A 21,528-nucleotide genomic window follows, 5' to 3' on the forward strand; every position below is an offset into this window, starting at 1 on the left:
TTTTCAAAAATCATAGAAGTTGTCAGTAACAGTGGCAACATAAGATGGCTGCCCTCTGCCTTCAGCCGCAAGGGCCAATTTTTAGTTCATTCATATTTAAGTCTGTGCACTGTTGGCACTGGTATACAGCAGACTAGAGCAGGCTCATAGACGTGCCTACGTGGCGGCCATGTTGGCAGGGGCGATTTGCCCGTCAAAGGCTTGCATGGATATATCGATTCATATCTATGGCCGTTGTTTAACGGAGCGAGTTCTCATGTAGTACGAGTACACAAACATGCTAGCTTTGGTGCAGAATAGTTTTTTTCTTTAATGGAGGTAAAAAAAAGGAAGCACACTCACAACATGGCTCGAGAGCAACCAGCTGCTTGCCATTATTGCCCCCTGTCATGAAGCACCAGCAAGTTAAGTTTGGATAAACATGAAAACTCTCCAGTTTCAAGCTTTTTTTTATATCTAACTACTTTTGTACAGAACTGATCATTTTTTGGCCGCGAAAAGAATGACTTTAATTTAATGGACAATTGGCTGACCCCTCCCTCCAATTAGTTAGTGTACATTCCTTGAAAAGTGGTTGTACTTACTACCAGATTTTTTCAATGGTAGTTTTGAACTGGATATTTACATTTTATTGTATTCTTATTCATCTGTTATCCATGTAATTGTTTTTATACATAAAATGTTCATTTCATATTTTTTAAAAAAATTGTAATTTTAAGGAAACGTACATTATCGGGAAATCTGACCATATTGCACAGCAGAAACATCTTTTGAATTATCTTATCAAATATTGATATATTCAATGACATTGACATCAACAATGTCATATCATTTGTATTATTCCATTCCCTCACCCAGTGCGAATGGAAGGAATTGGATCAATTACCAGTATCAATAATGGAATGGTAATCGCTGAATTTCTATCGATTGCCATCAAGACCAGAGATCTCATTAGTGTTGATGTTGCAATTGCAACTGTTTTATCACGACTGAACATCATTTTAAAATTTCAACAAAAAGTACAGAATGCACGTTTTGTGATAGGAATGACATTGGCCATTTACTCTTGACTTACTGTTGACCTGACAGCCCAAAATGTAATATTGTGTCACCAAATGATTTTTTAAGTGCGTATCCATTTTCACGAAGTTTCTAATGGCTCCTTGCCAGATTCGATTCCATATTGTATACATACCTGTGTTTCATCGCGTCGTGGTGTTGCCACTGGAAACCATGTTTTCGGAGTTTGACAGAGACTGCTCCTTTACAACCGGGTCTGTTGTAAAGTACAGTGCTTAGTCTTAATGCATCCTGGAGCTCCACACTAACAAGTTATTGAATAATAATAATAAAGCACAAGCCAGTGAACAAACATTCAGGGGCACCCCCCCGTGTCTAGTCTTATCAAATCAATGCTGGAATGTGTGTGTGTTACTAACAGAAGTAGGGATGCTCCATGGCCTCTGTGGCGGTCAGTCTCTGTTGGTGGTCGTAACGAAGCAGCTTGTCCAGGAGGTCCAAAGCCTCGGGACTCACTAGGTGCTGGTTCTCGGTCTGCACAAACTGCTCCCAGCGCTTCCTGCTCTGTCTGAGATCATACGCAGTATCAAAACAATTAGCAGAACATTGTCATTACTCTAGTAGTGCCACAACATTCACAAACCTATGGGGAAGTCAAGCCAAACATATCTTTTTTCAACAATATGTTCTTTGCAAGCCCTCTGGTTGAAACAAAGCATTCTGATTAATATTGCGTTTGTGGTATATGAGAAATCTAGCCTTTTTTAGCCATCTGAGGGGGCTGCCATTTTGTCACTTGTGTCAAGGGAAAATGACATCACAGTTACTTAGGGCTCAGATAACGACCAATCACGGCTCAGCTTCAGAAAACAGGTGAGCTGTAATTGGTCGTTACCTCAGCCCTGAGCAACTGTGTTGTCATTTTCAGTCGTCACAAGTGATGAAATGGCCGCCCGCTGAAATGGCTAAAAGCATGTGCATTTTGTTGCTTAACTCATATCCCACAAACGCAATATTAATCAGAATGCCGTGTCCCAACTAATGGGCCTGCATAGAACATATTCATCGACGACTGTATGCTCCAGTACACGATAAAATTATGACGGCACACAAAAACCATACGGCATTTTTGGTTTACCGCAGTTGGATCATTTCAGTTTGTCTTCATAATGTTGACTGGAAAATTCGATATGGTTTTATTAAGGGTGTCGGACAATTAAGCTTGCACGAAGAATGTTCTCGTCCATGACAAATTTAACTACAAACTAACTCGAGTGAGAACTCAAGACTGACTTACTGTCCAAGTAGATCTTTGAAGCGTGGATCCAGTTCAATGTGGTATTTACGCAGGTAGCCGAACAGCTCATCAGTCCCCAGCACCTTGGCAATTCGCACCAGCTGCAAAACAGATCAGAGTTCAAAATTAAGCAAATAATTGACACGTCTCAAATGCCATGGTGAGAGAGCTACCTGGTCGTAGTTGTCCTGCCCGTGGAAGAAGGGCTCTTTCTGGAAGATCATACTGGCAAGCATACAACCCAAGCTCCACATGTCTAGACTGTAATCATACATCTGAAAGACAACATCACCAAACAGCACTGCCGATAATGAGAACGGACCGGGAGATTATTAATGGTACAAGCAATATAATTGATGAAATATCTATTATGCACACAAATGTGCATGTCACAATGAAAAAAAAAAAAAAGGATGATACATTTTCCCAGAAACTATAGTGATAAACGATAGTACCAGTGTTTTTTTTAATGCTCATCACGTCACATTTTCTAATGTAAAAAAAGTACCTTGGCTCAACAAAGGTTGATTTCGAAGTGATCTAATCGACTTAAAACCCAAGTTATGAAATAATTTTTATATGATGCGCAATCGCACAAAAACTGACGTGTTTGTATCAACATACGGTTTAGCTATTTCTAGCAAGCTGTAATCTCTCGATGCACCAGAGATCTTGCATTGGAGCCATACAGACTGTTCACTGGCTGGTTTCCCTGTCAGTTCTGCCATTCAAAACGGTTATCTGATGCCAGTCGTCAGTCTTTTTAACTTCCTGGCGGTTGTAGCGAATGTCCACAGAACGCATAGTTCATAAACAACCAATGACATTATGCAAAAGAGCACCGTGGACGATAGCTGTTAGCCGAACAATGCTGAGCATTAGCGCTACTTGGCTATTATCATCGATACTGTACACCGCTGCGCCTCACTAAAAACACGAGATAGAGTTGCGCGTGCACGAGACGCAAGTCCAACCGGAAAAGTTGTACTGAACCGTTTTTCAGAAGCCATTTCACTCCTGTTGTGTTGTGTTGAGAGAAAGAAGCGGGAAGGAGCAGCGCGAGTGAATGATTATGATGAATGTAAACAAAGATGCATATAGTAATTATCATGACAGGCCTATGCACAAATTAATTTTACAAAGTTAATGCTATTGTAAAAGTACTTGTTATATGCTACATTACACTATAACTCTCAGTAAAAAAATAAATAAAGAAAAAATGTAAAGAAAAATTCAAGTTTTTTTTTTTCTTCTTTGTAATTGAGAAAAGTTACAAATTGAGCAGGGGGTCATTATTTCCCCAACTGTATCTGTGTCAGAAGCATCTCTAAGGACGCCACTGCTGGGACGTGATGTGTGATGCGTGCCTTACTTGGTAATCCACCAGGAGCTCGGGTCCTTTGAAGTAACGGGACGCCACTCTGACATTGTACTCCTGGGAAGGGTGGTAGAACTCCGCCAAACCCCAGTCTATAAGCCGTAACTATGGAAACAAACCATTTGTTAAAAGTATGAATTCACAGAGAATTGAAAAATATGGAAAGTACAGTCGATAGTGGTCGGTTTGCTAGAATACTGGACTGGGAATGTAACCAAGCCTCATGAGATGGAAGTCCTTCATTTATTTTGTGGAATTTATCAACTGTGTTGTTTTGGTGATGCTCTGGTCATAAATCAGCAGTTTGTTGCCCCCTGCTGGACAGGTTGCAAAGTGTACCATTTGAAGCGCAATTTAAGTTTTTTATGAGGAACAGTATGACTACGAAACCATTCAAATGCTTTCTAAATACACGTTTCTATGAATCCTTGATAATAATGTTGAGTTTATAAATTACAACCCAGCTCTAGATTATGATAATGACAGCAGGAATTTCACGTAAGACATCAGTTACAACATAACTTTGTTACATATTATAAAAATACCCCTTTGAATACCTCATATAGCACACTGAGGAGCATTCGGGCAAAGTTTTAAGAATAAGTAAATATACTCAGTGTTTCTTTTCCCTATTCTCAAAAATCCCTTGACATCTCTGTCAGCTTCTTTGTCAGATCTCATTTATTGTGTAAAAATTCCACCATGCACTTAACGCCAGGTGAATTGTGTGGCAGTAGTCACTAACAGAGCGTGGTGGAACCGAAATTACATCTGCTGTTATTTTAAGGCTACCTCCTACACTATTCACACGTAATGTAAGAGAGGAACTGACATCCCCAACAAGAGAGAGGATATTCTCTAAAGTGAGTCAAAAAGGATGAGGGCTGAAATGAAAACTGCAACAAAATGGAGGGACAAAAAAATGCTTTTAATATGAGATCCCCTTGATATGTAAAAATAATATCTCAACATGCTTGACTGACGACCAGATCAGAGGGTACCCCGCCTTACTCAAAGACAGTTGGGAGAGGCTCAAGCTGACAACGTGACCTTAACGATGATAAGCAGTAGAGAAAATGGGTGGCTGGATGAATTTGGTCAAATTAAGTCAGGCTCACACCATCAGGAATGTTAACAAAGGTTCTGACTTTATGGTATAATTTGTGTTGTATTTGAGAGCCTTTTCTCTATTGCTGTTAGTTCTTTAACTTGGGGTGTTATTCCTGTATAATCACGTTGGCGGCCGTAAGCAACTGCCTAGCAAGCAGCAACCAATCATGAGTCGTCTTCCCGTCTCTCCACCAATCAGGGCACAGTATTCGGCAGCGCACCCATCTTTTGTTGGGACCACTCGCTCCGTCCTCCTGTCTGTACTTCTTACAGTTTCTTGCTCAAACCGTTCGTGCGTCCATGAGAATGTACGTTTATGTCGAATATGTTCTCTATTTGCTTCTTGAGTAGTAACTTTGTGCATGTATGCAACTTTCACTTCTGCTCCGTTAATGTCTAGTGGTTAGAAGTTAGTTAAATTTGTGTAATTTAGGAAAATTGCTAATACACAGTATTGTTTCCGGTTTTATAACTTCCTACTGCTGTCCAAGTGAATAAGAAGTGTTTTTCTATCTTTTTTTTGCGTTCGCATATGTAATCCTCACTACTCTAACGTGAGTGACGCATGTTCCAGCCTATTCGGCCCCATTAACCCCTTTCTTAACTGATTCTTATGGTGGTTAATTCTAATGTCTAAATTGCTTGTGTTATTGGTTTAATTAATCTTCCTTTAACCTGCATATTGAGACATGAGAGATCCACCTATCATTTGTTTACCACACACTGGTAATATTAGTATATCGCTGAGTTATGTTGTATTATACTATGATTGTGTTATTTACATACGCTTTCATACTGTAGTAATAATTTGTTTCTTTCTGTTTATAGAAACCACAAACACGAATACGAACACACGCACACGGACATATTGTCAATCACGCACAGACAAATCTACACTTATCCATTAATGTGAACCCCATCAACATAACTCTTCAATAAAGAGTGGCATGAGAGTGTGAATATCGTTTCTTTATTGTTCTGGCCGGACAACCTGAGGAGATTGAGGAATTTATAAATCAGCCCTAATACAGTCCTTCGAGGTCACAAGTTTGGGCCTCCAGCCCGACATGGTCCTTCGAGACGGATCCTTGATTTCCTCAACTCTACGATGACTAACGCTCGTCCTCGCCGTGAAGTACGACGGCCTTGCTACCTCGATGACTTCCTGGTGACTCCTCCACCACGTCATCATCCCTTTCTCACACTTCATGACCACTCCAACGTGGGAGCAGCTATCCAAACTCCATGAGCAGCTATCCAAACTCCAGCTCCAGTCATCTTTTCGCCTACAGTTAGACCTGCACCTCAGTATCTCAGCTCCGAAGCAGTCATGTCAGCTCTGCAGGAGATGAGGGAAGAAAACAATCAGCTCAGGCGAGATATGCAGAATATCTTCAACTTTCTCTCCCTGAGGTCAGCGACCCAGCCTCAACGCGTCGCGTCAAAGCATTCGGCTCAGTTTGAGGACAGTACTTCCTCATATGTGCCTCATCATCCTCCTGAGAGAGCATCCACTCCAGTTCACAATCTCAGAGCCCCAGTGGATTAACTTCCACCATGGCCTGATGCAAGGCCAATTCCTCCATCAACTGATCCTCTACCCCCTCCTCCTCCTCCAGCTGATGAACCTATGCCGCCGCCTCCGGTGTCATACCCACATTCCTATGAGCCAGGGCTGCAGAACCCTCAAGAATATGTTGAGCCATACACAGTTACTCAAGAGCCATCTTCTGTAGAGGCTACATACAGAGGACCAAAGCCTCAAATCCCTTCTTTCACCAACGATGATCCATGCCAGTTGCCCTTGACAATATCTTGCCCAGAGATGCGATTGAGCGATTTAAGTACCAAATACTGGTTGATCACATCAAATTCGAAGATTGATGAGAAGCTGTTCTCATCACTGATTCCTGCAGTAATAGTTCAACTCCCTATTCAAAGATGATGGCCTCACTGATCGAAATGTATGGGCAGCCACACAAATTAGCTTTGCAGCATATCAATGAAGTTCTGACCGAGCCTTTAATCCGAAGTGGGGACAGCCGAGGATTTCGTCTCTTCAGCCGCAAAGTCAGATCTCTGGTCGGCATGGTAGAGAAATTAGGCAACGAAGGCAGGGCTGAGTTAGAATGCGGATGACGCACATCGCGTCTTCTCTCCAAGCTGCCTCATGAGCTCAGAGCACAGTTTAAACGCCATGTCGATCCCATCTGCAACCCAATGCCAACGGTGGCTCACTTCTCTGATTGTCTTGAATATGAAGTACAGGTTCAGGATGAGGACTTCACACCTTCACACTCAAGGCACTCACGCGAGAACCGCCAGAAGGTCCAAAAGGCCAAACAGTAGAAGTACGGTGCACGTCCTGCCACAGTTCTACTTGGCTCCGACCCTGCTCCAAAGCCACCTGAGTCTTCATCGCAAGTCCGAACTCAGATGAGTACCAAACTCGATAAACCTAAGAAGTATTGCCCCTTCTGTGATAATGAGCAGCATTACTTCAATCAGTGTTCGCAGTTTAAGGAGGTCTCTACAAAAACAACGTGCATCCTGGATCAAAACTGGGAAGCGCTGCTGGAGATGTGGCAGAAATCACTTAGCTGCTCAATGTTATCTCAAAGCAAAATGTCAACAATGCAACCAGACACACCTTGACATACTCCATGAGGTCAACTCTGCCACCACGACCAAATCCAAGCACCCAGCTCCAGAGACTGTCGAGCCCGCTACCTACTATCTTGACCCAGATCTCAGAAGTAGCTGTGTTTTGCTGAAGATGGTCAAAGTTCTTCTCCACAATGGCAAGCACAGACTCGAGACGTATGCCATCCTCGACGATGGCTCTGAGCGAACAATCATACTACACAATGCTGCGCAAGCGCTACACCTCAAGGGGCTGAGTGAGAATCTGGCAATCTGAACAATCTGTCAAGACCAGAAGACTGTGTCAGGGAAGTCAGTGTCCTTCTCCATATCGTCAACCGCTCATCCTCACAAATCGTTTCGCATTCACAAAGCCTTCACTGCGGCAGAGCTTGGTCTCTCAAAGCATGCTCATCCTGTCGAGGCCCTGAAGAAGACTTATCGCTATCTTAGAGACCTCCCACTCCATTCATTGAGTCAAGACCAGCCACTCCTCATTGGTTCAGACTATCCTCATCTTCTCACTCCAGTGGAGCCCGTGCACGTAGGTCCACCAGGGGGTCCAGCAGCACTGAAGACTCGTCTTGGATGGACTCTGCAGGGTTTTGCCAAAGTCTTGCTGCACCAGTTCTACACGCCTCAGTGTCTTCTAACCAACACGTCGACTCCCTCTACCGACCTTCTCAGTCATGTGTTATGAGTCACCTTCGCGGCACCAAAAGTCGTCTTGCCAAAGATCCCGCCAAGTCTGCCTCCTACTGTCAAGAGATCAAAAAGCTGGCGGACTCGGGCTACGCCCGAAAGCTCACATCACCCGAAGAGCATAGTAGCAATTCCTGGTATATCCCACATCACATGGTCCATCATAATGGCAAGGACCGCATCGTTTTCAACTGTTCCTTCACCTTCCAAAACACTAGTCTGAATGAACATCTACTCGCAGGACCAGTCTTCGGTTCAAGTCTCCTCTGTGTCCTGCTCCGTTTCAGACAGTATCCTATTGCTGTGAGCAGCAACATTAAGGGCATGTTTCATCGGGTCCGCCTCCTCTCTGAGGACCAGCCCTTCCACCGCTTCCTTTGGAGGGACATGAATCGCAATACTAAGACCGACATCTATCAGTGGCAGGTTCTTCCTTTTGGAACTACCCTTAGTCCTTGCTGCGCAACCTTCGCCCTACAAAAGCACATCACCGATCACAGTAGTCCTGATGAAGACACTCTACAGTCAGTTGAGAGCTGTTTTTATGTGGACAATCTCCTCCAAAGCTTTCCATCTACAGCTGAAGCGAAGCAGCTCGTCACAAAGCTCCAAAACCTGCTCCAGTCTGGTTTGAACTGCGGCAGTGGGCCACCAATGTTCCCGACATTATCAGTCACCTGCCACCTGAACTCACATCAGAAAGTTGAGAACTGTGGCATTCAATGGATGATACAGATCCACCAGAACACACACTTGGGCTGCACTGGCACTACAAAACAGACACTCTCACCTATCGTGTCTGCCACATTGAGCAACCAGAACCTACAATGCGCAACATTTACAGAGTGCTAGCCAGACAATACGACCCCCTCGGGCTGCTAATTTCATACATAACTCGAGCAAAGATGTTGGTGCAGAGCCTCTGGGGAAAGAAAAGGGACTGGGACAATCCTCATCTTCCAGAGGATCTGCTCCAGCTTTGGCATGTGTGGGTGAGTGAACTACCATCACTTCATAATGTTACTATTAATCGTTATGTCCACTGAGACACCGACCTTTCAGCTGCCTCCCAGAGCATTCACGTCTTCTCAGATTCCCCAGAAAGGGCCTATGGGTGAGTTGCCTACCTGCGTACTGTTAGAACTGAGGGTGAAATCCAGGTGGCCTTCCTAGCTGCCCGTTCCCGTGTTGCTCCAGTCCGCCAGCAGTCCATTCCAAGACTGGAACTCTGCGCTGCCCATATCGGAGCCCAGCTTGGTGGCGTCCTGAAACGAGAGCTCACAGGTCCCATTGCTGAAATCACCTACTGGACCGACTCCACCACCGTGTTGTCCTGGCTGCAGTCCCCTTTCTTCCGCTACAAGGTGTTCGTCGGTACAAGAGTCGTGGACATCCAGGAGGTAACCGAGAGCAATTCATGAACTCACATCAGAAAGTCCGCTCTAGCGAGAATCCAGCTCATGATATCACTTGTGGACTGACCCTTTCACAGATCCAGAATCACAGCCGCTGAAGCTCCGGTCCTGCCTTTCTTCACAACGGCGAATCCCATTGGTCTTCCAGTCCCGACAGAGGATATAGCTGAGCTGTGCAAAGCTAAGTTCTGTGGCCTCATTACTGCTCCCCAATATTCACTTGTGCCGGACACCTGTCAGTTTGATTGTTTCCAAGAACTACTGGAAGCTACAGTTAGCGCAAGTCACGGGGCGGCCACTGATCAAAGCCAACAGCTGAATCCTTCAGACAAGCTGAACTCTTCCTTCTCTGACAGATCCAAAGTGACTGTTTTCCAGAGGAACTTTCCCTCCTCTCATCAAAAAGTCCATACCGTCCAGCAGTAGACTACTCACTCTGGCCCCAAAGTGTGACCCAGAGACTCAGCTGATCTGTGTTGGGGGCCGACTCAGACGTTGTGAATCCATCAGTTCTGATACTGTACACCATATCGTCCTGGACCCTCATCATCTCATCACAAAGCTAATCATAGCAGACTGTGACAGAAAACCCGCCCATCCAGGCTTGAGGGAGTTTCCGCTGAACTGCGTAGAAGGTTCTGGATCTTGCAGGGCAGAGAGGCTTTCCGCAAGCACCAACACCACTTTAGAGTACGGCAAGTGGCGCAGCCAACCAACTGTACCCAAAATGTCCGACCTTCCACCTTCCAGTTTAAGGTTACACCATCCCACCTTTTATTCCACTGGAATGGACTGTTTTGGACCGCTTCTCATCAAGATAGGGAGGCGCAATGAGAAGCGATGGGCCATTATATTCAAGTGCCTCACAACACATGCCATGTACCTAGATCTGCTGGCCAGCATGGACACTGATTCGTTCCTCATGAGTCTACGACGTTTAATCTCCAGACGGGGAAACCTCACGAGTTCTGTCCGATCAAGACACAAACTTCAAAGGTGGCAGCTCGGAACTCCGAGACAAATTCAATTCCCTTGTACCTGACCTGCAATCACAACTCGCTAGTCAACAAATCCACTTCCGCTTCAACCCACCAAGTGCTCCTCATTTTGGTGGCTCCTGGGAACGTGAAATCCGCTCCATCAAGTCTGCTTTACACACCATATTGGGATCCCAAACTGTCACCGAGGAGGTCCTGAGAACCACCCTTACCGAAGTGGAAGGCATCATCAATTCGAAGCCTCTCGGCTACACCTCCTCAGATGTGGCAGATGCTGATCCTATCACTCCCAACATGCTGCTGATGGGGCGGCTTGACCCATGCACCCCGTAAGTTGTGTACTCAGAGACAGAACTCCTCAGCCGCCGCAGATGGAGACATTGTCAGGTCTTAGCAGACCAGTTTTGGATCCATTTCATCAGGAATTACTTGCCATCCCTCCAGCGCCGCTCCAAGTGGCAACAGGATCAAGAGGACATCCGCGTTGATGACATCATTCTTGTCGTCGACCAGCAGCATCCGCGTGCCTATTGGCCTGTTGGTAAGGTCATGGACGTTTTCTCTGGTGCTGATGGTAAGATCCGCACTGCTCAAATACAGGTCAAAGACAAATCCTACATCAGACCTGGCAAAGCCTATTAAGCTCTCTGCACTTCCTCAAGACATTCCCGATTGACTCACTTCACCTTTGCTCTTCAAAGTTGGGGGCGGCTGTTAACAAGGTTCTGACTTTATGGTATAATTTGTGTTGTATTTGAGAATCTTTTCTCCTGTTAGTTCTTTAACTTGGGGTGTTATTCCTATATAATCACGTAGGTGGCCGAAAGCAACTGCCTAGCAACCAATCTTGAGTCATCTTCCCGTCTCTCCACCAATCAGGGCACAGTATTCGGCAGCGCACCCATGTTTAGAATCAGTGTGCAGATATCGTTTGTTGGGACCAATCGCTCCGTCCTCCTGTCTGTACTTCTCCTTACAATTTCTTGCTCAAACAGTCCATGCGTCCATGAGAATGTAAGTTTATGTCGAATATGTTGTCTATTTGCTTCTTGAGTAGTAACTTTGTGCATGTATGCAACTTTCACTTCTGCTCCGTTAATGTCTAGTGGTTAGAAGTTAGTTAAATTAGTGTAATTTAGGCTAAATTGCTAATATACAGTATTGTTTCAGGTTTTATAACTTCCTACTGCTGTCCAAGTGAATAAGAAGAGTTTTTCTATCATCTGCATTTGCATGTGTAATCCTCACTCCTCTCACGTGATGTTCGGCATGTTCCAGCCTATTTGGCCCCATTAACCCCTTTCTTAACTGATTCTTATGGTGGTTAATTCTAATGTCTAAATTGCTTGTGTTATTGGTTTAATTAATCTTCCTTTAACCTGCATATTGAGACATGAGAGATATGACTATTATTTGTTTACCACACACTGGTAATATTATTAGTATATCACTGGATTATGTTATATTATACTATGATTGTGTTATTTACATACGCTTTCATATTGTAGTAATCATTTGTTTCGTTCTGTTTATAGAAACCACGAACATGAATACGAATACACACGCACACACACGTATTGTCAATCACGCACAGACAAATCCACACCTATACATTAATATGAACCCCATCAACAAAGAGTGGCATGAGTGTGAACATTGTTTCTTTATTGTTCTATTTTTTTGGGTGCACCGGACAACCTGAGGAGATTGAGGATTTTATAAATCAGCCCTAATCCAGTCCTTCTTCGAGGTCACAAGTTTGGGCCTCCAGCCCGACACCTCCATTACAAGGTTCATACAAAAAAAATCCACTGATGGAAAAGACCTACATGGCGACATCTTTAGTAGTGCTGGGCGATATGGACCAAATTTCATCTCTCGATATTCATGCCACGTATCTCGATAACTATAAAGACTGTGCTCGCTCATTCGCTTGAATTGACCGGTTACTGCGCACCCCTCACATACATTTTCAACACAAGCTTTGCTATTTTAGCCACAGCTGCATATAAAATCAGAAATGTGATTAAGTATTGCTTTAAAACACAATTTCATTGTGTGCTGTTTGTACTGAAGTTCTATGGCTTGGCAGCACGCGGCTGTGAACGTAGCCTTAAAGTGACATACACATACTTTCAGGAGATGGAAAACTGGTGCCATTAAAATTAAATAAAAAACGTGCATACCGGTTATGTTTGCAGTTGTAGGCTAAAATCAGGCTCAGTAGCCTTGGAGACAGGCAGGACACATATGAAGTCAATGCATGCATACATACACAGAGCAACTGCCTCTGTAGACAACATTTGGGTGTGATCAATGCCATGAATCTGATTCCTGACCAATGTTCCCTCTAATTTTCCATGTATCTGAGCCTTCACACAAAATTCCTGAGCATTCCTTGGACCGTGATGAGCAACATCGGACATGCACACGCCGGCCAAACCGGTATCACATCTGTCGAGGCAAGAGGGATAGGCTGATTTTGAATGCAAGGAAGGTCACCTCTTTAAAAAGTATGGAAGACAAGACCTCATACAAGTACAGTACATGAATACTTCTGAAGATTTGAAGGCGACATGCGGATATGGCAGTCAGACAGGCCACTCCAACATGAGCTAAAAACATTGATGAGTGAGCTCACTATTAAAAGCTGAGGATTAAATCGTTGACAATGAAGGCCAAGAAGTCGACCAGGAAATGTGGAATGAGTTTATAGCGGGTACAGTGTTGAGAAACCTCAGAGAGTCTCGGAGGAATGTCCCCGCCCTTTTGCCTTTCACCGTTGATATGCAGAAAGTGCACGAGTATTGCAAACAAAAGCATGATAAGAACTTCAAATTCCTTGCTCAAAGCACTTCGACCACAGCCTGGATGGAGCTGGAGCTGCGGCCATGCCTTTATCTGCATTTTTAGCCAGAGACACCACTGATCCCCACAGATGTGGGTTAAGCACTCTCCAAAGTAGAGAGAAAAAAAATATTGCGGCCACTTCTTACGGATTATCACCACGGGAAAGGGTGGCAGTCCCGTCCCAATTCTCCTGACACCCAAAATTATGTGTGCAAGGATCTGTCCTTGTTGAACAGAGAGCCATGTGCTGTTCTTCAAGACAGCAAATACCATTTTGCACGGCCAGGAGCCATTACACATGCCTTTTTGTGTGCCCATAAAAAAAAAGTTTTGTAGTGGCAGGGGGTAAAACCCCGGGAAAAGCGTCTGAGGCTTCGTGACGACCACAGACAACAAAGATGCACCCCAAAGCAGCATTGAAACATTGGGAGGGGATGTGTGTGCGTGTGTGTGAGTGATTAATAGAACACTGCCTACCTTTCTCAACTGGTGGTCGATCATCACATTGTGGGGCTTGACGTCACGGTGCATGATTCCCATGCTGTGACAGTAGTCCAGGGCCTGGCCATGGAACATTAATAAACACACTGATGTTGAAAACATCAAATTCATGAATATACTAAATGTCATTAAAAAAATAAAAATTAAAAAAAAAAGTTTCCCACCTTCAGTAGTTCAAACATATAAAATCGGATATCATAGTCAGTCAACTTCTGGTACAACTCCTGCGGTGGTGAGAAACAAATTTGTCATTTGAAAATATTACAACACTGGGCAACAGTCGAACAGACAGTCATTTTTACCTTGAAGTCTGTGTTGTTGATGCATTCAAAGACGAGTGCTGGAGTTCTGGACTGTGATGACATGACAAGCATTAAAGAGATCAGAACTCGTTCATTTAATTCCAAACTACTATACAGAGAGTGGCGAGAAAACCGGTGAATGAAAGACACCAAGAGATGTTTGTCCATCATCAACTCGGAGTTACTTCTCAGGAACATTGAGATCATGGAACACGTTTGCAAGGTGAAATGAAGACATCTGATCTGAATTTGTTTCATTTTGGAGATGAAGGCATTTGCCTGATAAATTCAGCTACAATTAACTAAGACACAAAACAAATTGGAGACTGATTACTAGAGATAGACCGATATGCTTTTTTCAGGGCCGATACTGATCCCGATTATTAGTAGTCAAGGAGGCCGATAACCAATATTTGGAGCCGATATTCATTTTCAGTGAAAAGGAAAATTTTGGCATCAAAATCTAAAGAAAAATGACTCTTAACTTTGTTGGAATGTCTTTAAGCATGTATATTGAACAATGTTTCAGGTTTGCATAATGGTGATTTTTTTTTTTTTTAAATCATTATTACAATAATTTTTTGACAGTATACATCTCTGTTATAAAATTCTAACACAAAGTGCAGGAGGGAGCACCCAGGATTGTCAGCATGTCTTAAAAAGGATAAAGAAAAACGTAAACAATAGTAGTTTTCTACAGTAAATGCAAATTTCAAAATGACAAATGTTAAACTTTCACATATCTTTGTTTTGATTTCCACAGTTTTGAAATGACTTATTATCGGCCTGCAGAGTTTTAAAAAAGGCCAATGCCGATATTCGTCAAAAAGCCAAATATCAGTGCCGATAATGGGCCTGGCCGATAATTAATAATGTAATATAATGTAATTACCATTTCGTCAAAGGAATTTATGATGAATTTCTCACACAATTGTTCATAGTCTACACTCGACAGTCAAAGATGTTTCATTTTCTCTATACAACTGACGCAATTAAAATACTCAGACCATCAACATTCTGACACTTTGTGTCAGAGAGGTCAAAGCAAGATCTTTATTACTGTGGTTGTAATTTGCAATGTTCTAGTAGTGCAATGCAATATAGCATTTTGTGAGCCGTTTCAATTTTTCGGATTCACATGTAACTACCGGTAAATGAATAAACCAAATTTAAGGTAATCAGGGTGTCAAATCTGGCTTACATAAGATAACCTTGCAGGGTAGACTAGTTTCATATACTGTACAGCATGACAAACAACACCAGGTTTCAGTCTATCTCAGATGCCAACAAAAAGAGACAATTGCGCAACCCAAGCCAGCAGTATAGGAAAGATTAAAACTAGTGTCTAGCAAACTTGAAAGCAATAGAGCCAAAGCAGCAGTTTTATCAAAACAAGATGTTTAAGATTTTGTCATTGAAAGTAGTGCAAAGGCTAATGGTTCATTTCTGGTGGCACGTTTCCAATGTTACAAGGACAATATCCAGAGACGGGCATTTTATTCAAGTTTGCTCGTCTGTCATCCGTCAGTGATACCCATCTGTCAATCGTCAGTCCGACATTTTTTTGTGATGAATCAATTGATGATTACTCCGTCAGTGCTTAGTCCGTCATTTTTAAAAGGTGTGCCATTATTCGTCAATCATCAGCAAAACGGGCATGCGTCAGTGACGGAACGCCCACCTCTGACAATATCATTGCGCTCTTTGAGGCTGAGAGGTAAACAAAGTTCAATTCCTTCCTACTTACTTCAACATTCACATTCTCATTCGCTGCTGCATCTAACCGCTGGCAGGCGTCTAATATGTTTTCAATGTTAACTTCAAGGAGGTATTTATTTAAATTTTCTGTGAACTTTATAAGAGATTCTACAGACCCTGGGAACACTATACGCCTTTTGTTTTTATTTGAAATCAATACAATATCTCTTTTTGTTGGAATTTTTACAACAAAGATGGCCACATCGGCAAACATTTATAATATTTGTTTAAAAATTCAACATTATGCGACTTGTTCAATAAACATATGCTCAAAAATGATTAAACAAAATTCAGAGTTTTTTTATTTTTTATTTGACGCCAATATTTTCATTTTTAGTGAACATGAATATCGGCTCCAAATATCGGTTATCAGCCTCTTTGACTGCTAATTATCGGTATTGGCCCTGAAAAAAACACATTTGTCCATCTCTTGTTAAAACGCAAAAGTTTTGCAATAAAAACGCAATTGTTTGGCGTTATTACTAAATCTTAAATATTCTCCTGCTGTCCCCTGGCTTGCTCCGGTCGGCATCATCATCATAATCTTCATCACATCACGACGGTCTTGTGTTGCACGCTTGGAGCTAAATGCTATCTTGGTTAAACAGTTGTATCAAATTCAACAGAATGTAAGGACGGAAGCGCTTTAATTAAAAGGACGAGGACGGATGGGGTTGGAGGACGATTATTTTTATGATTAAGAAAGGAAGGATGAGGACGGAAGGCCGCCCAGGTCGCGGACAGAGGACGGGCTGGCAAAAAAAGGGTGAAGTGCCCATCTCTGGATAATGGTGAGTACATTGACTTGTTTACAGCTGTTTAACTGCAAACCATGATAGCATTTAGCATTAGCCAAAGTAATAACACAACCACCAGTCATGAAATTGACCAGCGATGTTCAAAAGTTTTTTTTTCGTTTGTCGGAGAATCCCCTCCTCTGCTTGAAGAACCCCTCCGTGAAGTTGCACAAAGAGCGAAAGCAAGCATGACACGTGGCATTAACCAATGATGTCCGCTGGTCTGAACCTAACACCACAGAATTTTGCGCTAAATCTACCAAATACACATACGGTACAGTTAGAATAAACTATTTAACAAAAAATGCTTCACAAAAATAATGCACCTTTTAACCTGGTGTGTCTTACACATGATTATTATTATTATTATTTTTAAATAGACCCATTCATTGATATTGACCTAATATACGGTGCGCCTGTTGGTAAGTGAAATATGGTATTTTCATCAGATAACTTACCACGGGGTCTTTGACTGTGTCCACCAGACGGATGATGTTGGTCCCACCTCTCAGGTTCTCCAGGATCTTGATCTCACGCTTGATCTTCTTTTTCTTAACTGGCTGAGATGTGACATGAGATGGGGGGGGGGGGTGAAGAAATCCCATTACAAAGCTCTCCCACATGTCACTTTTGACTCCTGATGCTGAAGCTGCTGATTCAGCTCGTCTGCCGCTGGTCTGCATGCTTCAGCATCATACTGTCAGTCACTGAGACAACTCTTGCAGCAACAACGCACTTTACATTTAGGTTACATAGGTTGTACACCAGTTTATACTATTTTGCTGTCTTCTGTACGTCAAATGGCATCCCCGCTGATGTGCAATGCTGACCCGAAACATGGCTGAGCAGGGTTAGCAAAGCTCATAAATGTTGCCAAATTAGCCAATTTGTCGCTAGTTTTATGGCCATTTCCAACCCCTCTAGCAACTACAGTACTTAAAAAAAAAAGTGACAGCATGAGTAGAATCATTGCCACATTTGTGTCCCATCTGCAGAGTCAATAACGACCCAAGATATGTGCAGAGGACGATTGCCTCACTTGTCCCACTCGACATGAAAAGAGCATGAGAGAGCTGGGTGTGGCGATGCGCTTCAACAACAGATATTTCAACCAGCTGAGACATTTGACAGCTTATTTTGTCATGTTAAATTGCTCAACATGCAAAATAATCATTTATTAAGCAATGATTCAACGTATTTGGACAAAAGTTCCATTTTTCCAAAAGGAAGAACCTGATTTCAAAATATTTATTTTCATTGTTTCTGTGGAAGCTGATGCAAGTTATTGCTTGGAGGAAAACAAAACTGTTTCAAAGCAAATTTGATAACAGGAGAAATAAAGCAAATCCCAGAAAGGGGGGAAAATTAAAGAAAAACTTGTTTTGAATAATGTCAATTTCTTTTTCTATAAAAAAATTGGAAATCCGATTTTTGTGAGAAAAAAACTCCTTTCACACAAGCCTTGAGAGTTCAAACCGCATGTCATTCAATCCCATCACTCGACAAGCGACAGCCCATTTATCGGACCACAGTTCAGTGACTATCAAAGAATTGATTTTACACTCAGGTTTTTTTTTTCTTGGCTTTCTGGGTCTTCCAAAAGGACAAGCAAAAGGACAAGCCTTGGAAAGCAGTTTAAAACAAGAAAAGAGTAATAAACACATTTTTCATGAAGGAAGCAGACTGACAGATTCACGCGCTGTCCCACAACATTCCGCCCAGCTTCATCATGTGTGTCATTAGCAAAATTAACGACAGGGGGGGTTGTATTTTTCTCTTTAGGATCAAACCTGCTCACCTTGAGAATCTTGACCACCACCTTCTCATTGTTGGTGATGTTTATGGCCTCGAAGACTTCACTATACTTCCCTCTGCCCAGTTTACGTACCAGCTGATAGTCCTCTTGGTTGCTATGGGGACAGACAGAGAATCTGTGCACTGTGTGTATGTAAGGAAGAGTGAAAAAATATCTTCAGATCCGAAGTGAAAGTCCATCCATGCATCCTTTTTCTATATTGCTTGTCATCATTTGGGTCACAGGTGAGCTAAAGCCCATCTTAGATGACTTTTTAAATTTATTTTAGTCATTGGCATTGCAATACCTCGGAGGGAAATTTAACTCATACTTTGTGTTGCACACATGAAGGTATGCAAGGAGGGATTGAGAGAGAAAGAGGCTGGCAAACATGACTAGAGGTGGTGGGGACGATGCCTTGCCCCAGGGCATTTTGACAGCGAGCAGACTAGCATCTTTCCAACAACTATTGCCATATTTACATTTTTGTGCACAGCAAGATTCGAACATGTGACCCCCCGGCTCCAAGTACAGATGGCTACTGCCGCTTTGGGAGAGAAGCGGCTATACAACCTGGATTGGTTGCCAGCAATTGAACATGTCACATCTATGGACTATGTAGACTCTCTTATTTAACCTAAGGCCAGAGCAGATATTCGAACCCTGAGCTGTGAGGCAAAAGAGCTAACTAGAATGCCGTGCTGCAGTTTCAAAGAATTAATCTGGCAAAGCGGAAAGGAGGATGGTGAGAGACGGTACTATCTTGGTGTCATCACACCCTAGCAGCGAGGAGTCTAAAAATAGACACTCATCGACACTTTCCCTAACAAGCAGCCATTATGTGCGGTGTTCAGACATCACATGCATGCTATGAAAGCCAACCACGGTAAGAAGAAATGTCCTCACTTCCAGTTGGGTACGTGGGCCTCGTAGTCCCAGTAATCCCGGCTCTTCAATGTGTTGACATCGACGTACACACGGGACTTGCTACCGGCCACCGGACCCGGCATGGCGAGACCCGTGGCTCGGAAGCGGCGGGGCGTTCACGGGAGGGGAGATGGGTCTTGAAGGATCTGTAGTGGGTTCCGGTTGTAGACCAAGAAGAGGGTCGACGGTCTTGTGTGGGTGCGAGGCGGATGAGCAGACCAGCTAGCTTCCTTCTGCACCAAATGAAGTTACGAGGGAAGAGGGAACGGGTGGAGGAGCTCAAATGCCCGCCGTGCAGCTCTCCTTCACCAGATTGTCAGAAGCAACGGTCCCGATTGGGCTGAGAGTGGGAGTTGAGGTTCCGGAAAGGAGCGAGGAGGCATCGGGGTGATGAGGTAGAAAAGAAAGCGGCTCCAAAAGTGGCCACAGAGGAATGGTGTCAGTAATTTCAACACCGCTTGGTTAAAAGTGAGGGGCTACCCTGGAGCCACGGGCCCTGCATATAAAACGTTAGATGGCGGTAAAGCGATACGTTTCCTGTGCTAAATGGAGGGCAGTAACCCCTCCGTGGTTCACTCTTAGCTTTCAATTAAATGTTGATTGGCGATGTTGATCGGTAGTAGTGGGGTCGAGCTCCGGGAGAGAGGGGGTGGAGTATCGGAGATCGATGTTGTTAGCTAACGTTAGCGAGCGATGCTACTTGAGCGCGGAGATGTCTCACAGACGAGGAGCGCTCGCCGCCGTGCACCACCTGCAGCGGATCCCGCGTCATCAGCGACCGGCTGCGCGGGGAATGGGCGTCTCGAGAGACCCCCAGGACGAGACGGCGGCCGAGGAACCGTGGGTGTCTTCTGCGGCCACAGTCCTCCCCGGTCGACAGCACAGGAAAGGGGAGCGGATCGGTAGTGAAGAGACGCGAGAGCCACCCGGAAGTGAAAGCGCAGGCTGCGGGGGTGAAGACGAGGAACATAATCACCGGCCGAGCTGCTGGGGCACAGTGACCTCTTGTGACGGGGAGCGAAAGTATGCCAATTATGAATGCAAGTCAGTGTGGTTCTGCCTTGACTTACGAATTCAATTCGTCCCGTGATCGAGATCGTAAATCAATTTATTCCTATGTCAAATCCATTGAGTAGCAAGTAATAACATTGGAAATCTTGGTAAAAACATAATCAAGCAACAATGATAATTAAACTAATTATTTATAATCAACTAATTCATTAATTGAGCGAAACAATAAGTACATCTCAGCATAACAAAAACCATCACAGCAATGATTGTTAAATTGAAAATTTCAATTGAAAATAATCTGTAAATCTCCTGTTACTGAAGTCAAATAAGGGGAAAAATAGACTATTATTGCTGTACATTAGTTTTATAATAGGTGCCATGCGTTAAAAAATAAATAAATGAATAAAACGGCAAGAATGAACACGGAGTCACTTAGGCACATTCTCACGGGTGCTTTGGTCAGAAATGGAGCGCTGCAACTAAATTTTTGGACTGCACAGATTCTCCCATCGACTTAATTGTGTCATTTACGCACTTTGATGAAACGTACGCACTCTGGGTGGAGCGGCATTTAAATAAATCTAGCCTGTGCGCATATACCCACAGAAACTTAAGCACCTTTCCTCTTGCATGCTCAGGAGGCTGTAAGGACTAGCACCTCTTGAAGGTGAAACATCAAAAATGTGCACCGCTATTCGACAGCCACTGCTTGTGGCTTGGAAGTTGTCTAGAGGTGCAGATCACAACATTTGCACCAGGGGCGGAGCCAGAACGTGGCTAATGGGTGGGCCTGGAAAAATCAGGGTGGGCCTGAATATTTCTCACACTTAGCACAATCATCCTGTCCCGACCCATCGTATATTCAAATAAAATGACAAAGCGAATAATATGAGGTTCAGACCTTTCTTAGGCAACCACAATTATACCATTCTTAATATTTCATTTAAAAAAAACTAATAATTTCATAATTTACTAAAAATGTTAAAATATATATTTTTTCATGAATCTCACTGGGTGGGCAGTC

General features: G+C 43.4%; 1 protein-coding gene across 1 annotated transcript; it reads right to left on the minus strand.

Moving 5' to 3' along the window:
• Window positions 1–1,195: 1,195 nt before the first annotated feature.
• Window positions 1,196–20,492, minus strand: csnk2a2b (casein kinase 2, alpha prime polypeptide b). The gene is made up of 11 exons (XM_086028818.1): window positions 19,473–20,492; window positions 18,570–18,681; window positions 17,230–17,331; window positions 14,217–14,267; window positions 14,079–14,138; window positions 13,891–13,974; window positions 3,690–3,800; window positions 2,491–2,592; window positions 2,318–2,418; window positions 1,440–1,588; window positions 1,196–1,276 (listed from the first exon to the last, which is right to left on the minus strand). The coding sequence occupies exons 1-11, from the start codon at window positions 19,574–19,576 to the stop codon at window positions 1,203–1,205; spliced, it is 1,050 nt and encodes a 349-aa protein (XP_085884944.1). The 5' UTR covers window positions 19,577–20,492; the 3' UTR covers window positions 1,196–1,202.
• Between the last annotated feature and the right edge of the window lie 1,036 nt (window positions 20,493–21,528).

The sequence above is a fragment of the Filicampus tigris genome, chromosome 4 (genome assembly GCF_054856515.1).
Source record: "Filicampus tigris isolate MCC_2025a chromosome 4, RoL_Ftig_1.0, whole genome shotgun sequence".
Taxonomy (NCBI): domain Eukaryota; kingdom Metazoa; phylum Chordata; class Actinopteri; order Syngnathiformes; family Syngnathidae; genus Filicampus; species Filicampus tigris.

Coding starts and splice junctions, on each gene's coding strand:
- csnk2a2b (XM_086028818.1), bottom strand. CDS start 19,576: ATGCCGGGTCCGGTGGCCGGTAGCAAGTCCCGTGTGTACGTCGATGTC. Junction 18,682..19,472: donor GCCCACGTACCCAACTGGAA/GTGAGGACATTT, acceptor CTGTCCCCATAG/CAACCAAGAGGACTATCAGC. Junction 2,593..3,689: donor AGCTCCTGGTGGATTACCAA/GTAAGGCACGCA, acceptor GTTGTCTTTCAG/ATGTATGATTACAGTCTAGA.